General features: G+C 37.3%; 1 protein-coding gene across 1 annotated transcript; it reads right to left on the bottom strand.

Moving 5' to 3' along the window:
* Positions 1–961: 961 nt before the first annotated feature.
* LOC112141413 (transient receptor potential cation channel subfamily M member 6) lies at positions 962–8,387 on the bottom strand (the record flags this gene model as incomplete). The annotated part of the gene is made up of 18 exons (XM_036211228.1): positions 962–1,213; positions 1,397–1,525; positions 1,664–1,819; positions 1,926–2,078; positions 3,704–3,932; positions 4,165–4,436; positions 4,613–4,738; positions 4,836–4,970; positions 5,063–5,116; positions 5,542–5,676; positions 5,819–5,919; positions 6,011–6,083; positions 6,155–6,278; positions 6,910–7,084; positions 7,160–7,331; positions 7,420–7,544; positions 7,723–7,936; positions 8,193–8,387. Coding segments are annotated over 18 exons (2,820 nt in total), but the record flags the coding sequence as incomplete, so codon positions are not given.
* Between the last annotated feature and the right edge of the window lie 890 nt (positions 8,388–9,277).

Below are 9,277 nucleotides of genomic sequence, written 5' to 3'. Positions count from 1 at the left end.
TTTCTCTTCATACTCTACATTAGCCCGCATGTGTGTGCGTATATATCAGTAACTCATTTTTTTTAAATGAATCTCTCTTTTGTTCCATTTCGCTAAGAGAAAGTGAAAAAGCCAACTATTTACACAAATTAATTGGTTTTATTAAAATATAAGTAATGTAGTAATAAGGGTTTCTACAGTTTAGTAATTGTTATTTAATTACAGAAATTGGAACTATAATTCATTACATGACTCTGTTACTGACAACAATAATTAAATTGAAATTGACACTACTGATATTTTATGAACTGTTAACATTTTTAAATGAAGCAAGACCGTTTAAAAACAATAAATGTAATTAATTACTTCAAACTAGGTGTAGTTCTAATCTACTAGGTTTACTATAAATATCTAAAGTCAAACTTCCATAGAAAAAATGTATGTTTTCATTTATTTAACAGCTTTAGAAACAAATTCATTTTCAAAACAGTATTGAGATAATTCTGCACTTTTAAACAAATAATATTTGAAGAATTATGTAATTTTTTAATTAAAAAACACAAAAGATGTACTATACAAATTTCTTAAACTTAACCTCCAAACCAAAACACTAATTTGTCAAAGGGTGACATCTCAACTACCAGTGGCACACTTGTTGTAGTATTTCTTTTTTAAATCTCTCCAAAATATCAAGTATTTAGACATAGTTTGGGCCTCAGAGGGAAGATAGGATACCTCGAGAGACTTGTTGCATGATAAAAGAAATCATTCAAACTCCACACAGACGAAAACAAGCATGAATAAAAGCAGGAAGTCAAAAATTTAAGGCCAGAATCACACCACCACAACCTATGTAATCTATCAAAAAAAAATTTAATGTTATTTTTAATTAAAAACCTCGTCTTAAAATTTCCCTTTTGGTCAGTTGGTCTATTTTGAACATTTTTTGCATCTTTGTCGAGCAGGCACAGTTTGTACGCACCATCTTAGTGATTATAGTGAGGTAAGGGCCAGCGTGCTGATTGACAGCCAGCAGATCCAGCACCCTGATGAACCAGAAGATGATGTCCAGGCAGTAAGTGATGCGCCCCGCTGTTCTGTACGGATCAGCGTGCCAGCGCAACGTAAGTCCAACCAGGAAAAGAATGATGGCGACAAAATCGGATATGTTCCAATACTCTGAGAACCAAATCTTCAGCTTTTGCCTCAACTTCCTCGGCTCAGACATCAAAACCTAAATGACAACAGAGACGTCGAAAACTATGCTGCATGTTTCTTTTTCATCTTTACATACTGTTATATAAATATCCTACTTTATAGTAAATAAAAACTGAACGGTTTCTGAATTTTTCTGCACACCAACTTGAGTAATTTACAATCAAAACGAGGGAACGTACCTCCCTGCTGGATCACTTACCTCTCTGGTTTTCTCCACTGCAGTAGACACAATGTAGAAAATGACCAGCCACTCTTGAATACTGGGTCCAGCTTCCATTTTCACCAAGACGACGAATGAGAATAACATCAAAAAACACAAGTATGACATCTAAAAATAAGTAAGAAAATAGGTTCACAAAAAGCCACTTGAAATACAACACAATCTTAAAGACAAGAATGAACTTAAACAAAAGCGTTAAAATGATTGTTTTTTCCCCCTTAACAAAAGGAGATGGATGCCACCTACTGTGTGAAACCAAAACTTGACAACAGGAGCTGTGTAGAAATCATAGATTCGTGTGATCCAGGGGAGCCACTGCACCTTTACAGTGGAAACAGATCTTGAGACAGGACCGAGACATTTCTCATAAAAAGGAAGGCCCTGCTCTGCATCATGATGACTCTAAGAAAAGAGAGAATAGTTCAAACGTTGAAATAAAAAGCAGTGCAGGAACTGTTTACAGTAGAGAACAGAGCAAGATACAGTAAGATCACCAGTGGCACTTTACCAGGTCAGCAGTAGCCTGAGGAGCTGGAGTTGACTTGACAGAGTCAAGCCCGAACAGCATTGTCTCGTGGGTCTGTGGTACATGACACATTTCAGCTTCGCTTTTAAACTCCAGCATCAAGATAGCAGGGGGCAGAAGAAGGCTCAAGATTATCTGCATCAAACACAGAGAAAGGTTGTCATGCAGGTCTGCACAATCACTGAAACTTCATTTGATTAGATCCTATTTTAAAGAACCACTCCCATGAAAATAGTGTTTTTAACATGTTCTTGTGGCATTTTTCTTATGATGGAAGAATAATATAGAGAAAATTGAGTGTAAAGTATTAATTTTTTCAAGTCATTGTGAATCAAGAGCAGACCAAAAATGCAGTTTGAGAGAGATTGTATTTGTTACGTAAAAAATACACTGGAGCTCCCTCCTCTGCTCTATTCTGATGCATCATTTTGCAGACAAATAGATCCATGAACGTCTTTGTTTGAGCTGGAATCTGGCTCAAAACTGTACAGATGGATAGCTCCAATTTGCTAACAATTTTTGTTGCAGGAGTTGTATGCTAGTGGGAAAGCATGTAAACAGAGAGCTCTCAGCTATTGGTTATGGTGAGTCAAAAAACTCCCCAAAAAAGAGGTAAATTTCTAATGAACTACTACTGCTCTGCAGAAACTATGTCAAGAAAAGGATGCAGGTTTTTGATTTGAACATAGTCATAATTAAAAGTAGGGGTGTCAAATTATCCCATTAATTGCAATTAATTAATTACAGACAAATTAGTATGTCTTTTTCTTTTTTGTGTTAATCTTATTTTGAACCTACAACTGTTGATGTGTTCTCAAACATAAAAAAATGGCTTAGAGGTTTGCCTGCATGAGCGTTTTATTTCAACTCCGCTGAAAACGCCTCTTATATTGTTTCTAGTGCGTGTCTTGGTAAATCTGTGTACCGGTGTTTACATGGCGCACGCCGCTTTGTTGCTATAAATACACAAATGTGCAACTATCAGAACTACAAACAAGCCACCAACACCACCGTTATTATCTATTTTGTAAGGGATAAAGCCTGACGAGGGTGTTCGTTGTCATAAATGAATAGGGTACACGGAGGGCTCATTACATCGGACAGTAACTGTGAAATGAGGTTTGTCAACATGTATTATGGTAATAAGAAAAAATTTGTGGTAAATGTTTTGTGGATTTTTCAGAAAAGTGTTCCAACTCTTTTTATGTGTAAAATAAGCAATGTAGACTTGATTTTTTGCTCTTGTATTTTGTTTGTTTTTTCTTTATCGTTCGAGATTGGAAAAAAAACCCTTGTTGGTGTAAAAGTGAGGGTTGGAAATCTGTTATGTTAGTAGAAAGTAATAGTCAGTTTTTAGTTGTAATTTGATGTTTTACTGCACCAAAATGTCACAACTTTAAATAAAAATATCTCAAAATTAGGCTTTTTACAGCAATTATTAGGTTTAAAATGTTGCGATTAAAATAGATTAATTAATTAATCACAGGTCGCAATTAATTAATCACACAAGAATTAATCGCGTGACAGCTCCAATTAAAAGACCACTGGGAACACTTTAAAAATAGCTCAAAAGATGATTGGAGTGGGATGCAATTTTTTTCAACTTTCTTCAAACCAGAAGATTCTTTTTTGTGGGAACTGCATAGAAATCCATGTGACATTTATAATATTTCTAACTGAATGGATGGATGTGTCTCTTGCAATAAAATGCTGTATTTTTTGGAGCATTTCACGTAAAATGAAGCTGAAGCGACTTTCACCTTCATGAAGGAGTTCTTTCTCATGTTGAGGGGGCCCGTCCAGAGATCAGTGAGGAGGGTCTGAGTGCACGAGTGTGAGACAAACGGTCTGTGACACGAGGAGACTGCCAACTGCAGACACGTGAAGTGGCTCCATGCTTCCATCTCTGAGGTCAACAGTTTCATGGCCATTTGCCCGTTCTGTCGAAATGCACAATCCAACACGTCCACCGCCAGCTTACCGAACTCCCTGAAACACAAAAGAAACATTCACCATTGCACTGAAACAATAATCTCCATAGAATTGTATTGTTCTGGTCAAGTATTAGTAGAGAATATTGGTGTTTTTTAGGAAATTCATAGAAAACATCCAAACATCTTTTGTTTTGCTAAATCCATCACTTTTTGGGGTTAATACCTCATACTGAAAAAGGCAAAATTCCAAACAAGTCTACCACATTTATGCAAACTTTACAACTTACAGTGAGTCTGCCTTGAATTTTTCAGCGATGTTGTCATACATGCTGCTCAGCCGCGCCTCAAAGGCCATGGAGCGGTAAAGCTTGCAGCCCACGATGGCTCGGGCCAGCGCTTCTTCACCGTGCTGCCACAGGAATAGTGCCATCTGCTGCCGCTGCTGAAGAACCGCCCAGACAAAGAGGTCGTTGAAGTTAAAAGGGACCTGCAGTGAAGCGTCACCGAGGCCTGAACTGAACCTCGTGTTTAGAGTGCTCCCGGGGGTCGCATCTTGCTCCTAGACACAAGAATAGGGAAAGAGGGGACAGATAAAGACAAATAAATACTAGAACCAGTATGCTTTCTTAATCAGGTCCTACTGGCTGAGTCAAAAAACACACTTTTAATAGTGAGCTAATACTAAAGCAGATATATTTTCCAATTATCTAGAATTTCAAGTTAAAAAGACTCAACCTTGCGTTTGTAGGGCTGAGCAGTTCTAAAGAAATGCAAGTCCTGACGACTTCCACTCTTCCGGGAGTTTGATTTCAGTCCGAGCTTTTGTTTAGAAAAGGAGCCAGAACTGTCCCATCTTCTGTCCTAAAAGCCAGAGCAGAGTGTAATATGAGCAACTATGAGCTGATTTTAATTTGTTTTTTTATAGGATGTATTAAAAAATAAGAATATCTATACTGACGTTGTCCTGCATGCGGCTGTACGCAGCTCTGAAGTGTTTTCGAGTGTAGGTGCTGCGGTATGCTCCTCCAATCAGGTATTCTATCACCAGGCCAACATCAATAAGAGAAAGACGGTAACCAGCTGGAAGAGACGTCTACCCATCACACATAGAAACACAGTAAATATGCAAGCAAGGAATACATATATATGAATACACATGGAAATATTTTGTTAAAAACAACTGACCTGCTTTGCATCTTCAACAAGGTGTTGCAGGAAGCGCGGAGTCTGCCCCAGCGGCTGAAAAATAACGTTTCTATTATTGAAAACCTAATATAAGGAACAAACTGGAGATGTGAGGCTCCTCTTCTATCACTCTTGTTAAATCCCTGACAGTAGCAGCCTTCCAAATATTCATGTTTCCAGAAGACACACAATACTTGAGATTTCTAACCATAACACACAGAGGATGGATTTGTGATTTCAAAAGACAAACATTTTTTAAAGTACTTTATGTTGACACTGATAAGAGCTGTAATTTCAAAACTATGAGCTTAGAGAGAAACTGTATTTCTTCTTAATGTAAAAAATAAGTCTGATCTTCATACTACGATCTATTCCTACTAAATTAAGGTTTGAATAATGTTTTTTTTTAAGATAGATTTTTTTTTTTTTTTATTCTCAATAAAAATTAAAAACAAATCTCAAAACCACAAGATAATTACCGTGTTGTAAAGCTCTTCCAGGCGCTCCACAGTGAGGAAGTGGCTCATGGTCATGCCGTTGTCTATCAGCATTTTAACAAAACTCACACGGTCCAACACCAGAGCATCAAGCATGGCTTTTTCCAAGGAACCAACCTGCAAATACAGTCACGTAAACATAAAAATAAGATGTTGGTGTATCTTCAGTAAAAATATGACCACAGAGTAGTGCTAATGAGCATTTTACGAAAGGCCTGTAGAGGGGAAACAAACCCGACTTTGCCTCAGCCGCACTTACCGGCCAGTGCTGTCCGTACACCAGGATGTCCTTCTGAGCGATGTCGGCTTGGTCCCATGCTAAAGCCATATTTAGCTGCTCTGCTGGACTGGCCTTTGTGCCTACATTTTATTTAATGAAAAAATACACATTAATACTTTCTTCTATTTAGAAAAAAATCTATATAACCAAAGAAAACTATAGAAAATGTACCCTTGAGTGTAGTACTTAAAATGGCTGCATCTGGTGCCGCGTGATCGTCTGATTCAGAGTCAAAAATAGTTATCTGTTGAACATAAAAGTGTTTTCTGAGCAGCCTGTGTGTTGAAACACTGTGGCTATAGTGTTTTTACTCACAGACTCTCTGTGGTCCATGCACTCCTGGAGAACAGAGTAAAGACGAACCGCCTCAGTTCTCTCCACTCCAAATTCATCACCAATTCTAGTGAGGAAGTCCTCTATAATGTCAGCATCCAGCTGCCTAAATGAGAGATACAGGAATGTTATTTTATTCCCAGCATTATTCCTATAAGTGAATTCATACTAAAAAAAATATGTTTTTATGTACGTAATATTAAAAAAGAGTAACTCAAAAGAAAACAAGGATATACTTTTTTCTGATTTATCACTTAAATGAGCAGTTTAATAAAAGTATCTTTGTGCCGGGCGATATGGGAAAAACTGCATATCATCATATAAATTATTTTGCATCACAATAACAATATATATCACAATATATGACAATGAAGTATATTTTCAGTTATTCTCTGAAAGAAAAATACCATGGATTACTTTTCTGACTATTTTAAGTTACAGATAACTGAATAGTCACAATTGAAACAAAGATTTTAGTGCAGAAAACAAATCAAATGAGAACAGATGTAGGTGATAGACAGGATAGATTACATTATTTACACTTATTTTCCCCCTGCATATTTTGTCTTTCTGTATTTGTTAGTTTGTTGTATTATTTTTTAAATAAAAGCTTAATTAATTAACTCTTTTCGTTTGTTATTGTAATAAGCTAAATATTAACTATGACGGATTTTATTTGAATAACATGAAGCATTAAGAGCTAACGCACTAGACCTGGTCGACGTTTATCAAAATACCTGTCGTTGGCGGTCTGCTTGTGCAAGAAAGAAAGCAGGTCTGCAGCTCTGCCAGATCCTTCAAACACAAACACTGGCACAGGGGGGGCACTGCTCACATAATCCAGCACAGTGAAAACAACGGAGGGACCTCCCTCCACCACTACACACACCATAGGCACTCTTTGGTTCAATCCTGCAAACAAGACAAGGGACGGTGGGTGGAGGAGGAATTGGTTACATGAAGCCCCCCTCCAACACAAAGACTCACGAGGATGTATTTTCTGCTGCTGGATGTGCTTCTCCAGTTTCTTCCGAAGGCCCTGCTGGCAGCCATATTTCCCAAGTGTTCCATCATCCACCAGCAGGAAATGGGAATGGAACCCGTTGAGGCAGACTCTCTTGCTCAGGGGGTTTCCCAGTGGCTGGTAGGGCTTGAACACCTGAGGAAAGGATGACTTTTGTCAAGTCAACCCCCACCAAACAACATCAATATCAGGCCCAGCTAAGAAACTACGTTTTTGTACTGACATCTCTGCCTATGAGGTCCATGTTGTTGTCAATCACTCCCCATGGTGTGATACCAATTGTGTTCCTCTTTCTCAGGTCGTGGCCTCCAAACACTTTCACTGCCTCCCCTACATACTTAGACACACCTGGAGGGAATGTTAAGAACACTTTAAGTGCATCAATGTGAGTTTTAAAGATCAGACATTAAAAATATTTAAGTTCTTGCATGGATCCACCAGATTTATAATATGAGCAGAACTCAAGCTTAGAATATAACAGTGTTCAGACATTTTTAACAGAATCTCAAACCTTTTCCTTACTTACCCGTATTAATCCCATCGGTGAGTATCCACCCCCCTGTGTTGAGGGCAGCAGTGATCAGCCCCTTGCTGAAAGCTTGCATAACTTTTGGGGGCAAGACAAAGTTTTCTGTGCCTCCCTGGACCGTCAGCAGCAGTTTGGGTCTCTCCATCTGCCATTCCCTCAGCATCAGCTGCAGTAAAGCCTCGGGCTTGGAGTCCACGGCCACACGGACGTACTGAAAATACATGGAAGTGCTCTTTGTTTTGTCATAACGGTGGATAGCATCTCAGCTTTTATACAACTCAATTAAGTCTCTTTATATCATAACAAACCGAAGTTTATACAACCACCAGAAGCTAAACTTCTTTCTAAATTTAGGAAAAACATTTGAATTTGAGTTGTAGCTTGTTAAAGAACGCTGAACTTTCTAATATTAAGGTGGGAGCAGAACAAACATTTTTCTTTGACGAAACAACAATAGGATTACAGACCTTTGCCCGACACACTCGTGTCGCGGTGTCTTCAAAATCTATAGTCCCATAAGCATTGGTGGGACTCGCTCTAGTGTGGACCTCTGTGGACCAGTCCTCCTCCATGTCTGGTCCAGAGGCAGCATAGAAAGATAGCGGAGGAACAGACTCCTGCCAGGAATGTTCCCCCACCAGACGACCACAACAACACCTGAGCAATACACAGAATTTGTGTTAAGTCGACTTGGAAAAACAAATCATAAGATTTATGATGTGAATCAAGTGACTTTATCTAAATACTGAGGGAATCTCACTTTGAAAGCACCTACATGTGTTTTTCACTAATATAAAACACATTCCATGTATTTCCCTAATGTTTTTCTTGATTGCTCATCTTATCTTTTTTAATTAACCTTTAGTATTCTCCCCGATCCATTTTAATCTAAAGATTTATTGTGAAAAAAAAAAGTTTTTAGCTTTGAAAAATGTTTGATTTAAAGCAAATATAAAAGTTATGACCTTGAAATATTGTATTTCAGTGGAGCTTCACCTGGTTTTTGAAACTTTTACATAGTTTTTGACCTTGTTTTAACTTTGTTTTGGTTGTATTCATTTTTATTTTTGTATCTAGGAATAGGACCATGAAGGAAAAAAAATGGAGGTATGGAAAATTCTGACTTGAACCTCAAAGTTCTGACTTTTTTTCTCAGAATTCTGAGTTTAAAGTCAGAATTTTCCATGCACCTTTTTTTCCTCCATGGATCTAATCCTCTTGTAGTAATAAAACCCAATACTGATTGATATCAATATTTATGATTTTTGTAATAAAAAAATGAAATGTATTAATCAAAATTGAAGGTTATTTTTGACATTTTTTGGTTCAATGTGTAAAATAATTAATAATATCTGTAAAAAATAAAAACAGATGAAGCTGGAGTTTTACTAATGTATGGATTTTATGAATTGCCACAAAAAAGTTTTGAATATAAATCATTAAAGCAATTGTTAAGAAGTGAAAAGCACTTAAAGTTTGATTTGATTTAAAAGGCCCTAAACTAGTTAAGATATAATCAAGCACAAAAACAACATAGTAAACTTTTTTAGAC

Source organism: Oryzias melastigma, unplaced genomic scaffold (genome assembly GCF_002922805.2).
Source record: "Oryzias melastigma strain HK-1 unplaced genomic scaffold, ASM292280v2 sc01423, whole genome shotgun sequence".
NCBI lineage: Eukaryota > Metazoa > Chordata > Actinopteri > Beloniformes > Adrianichthyidae > Oryzias > Oryzias melastigma.
Note: the sequence above shows the minus strand (reverse complement) of the source record. Positions and strands in the feature narration are given on the sequence as shown.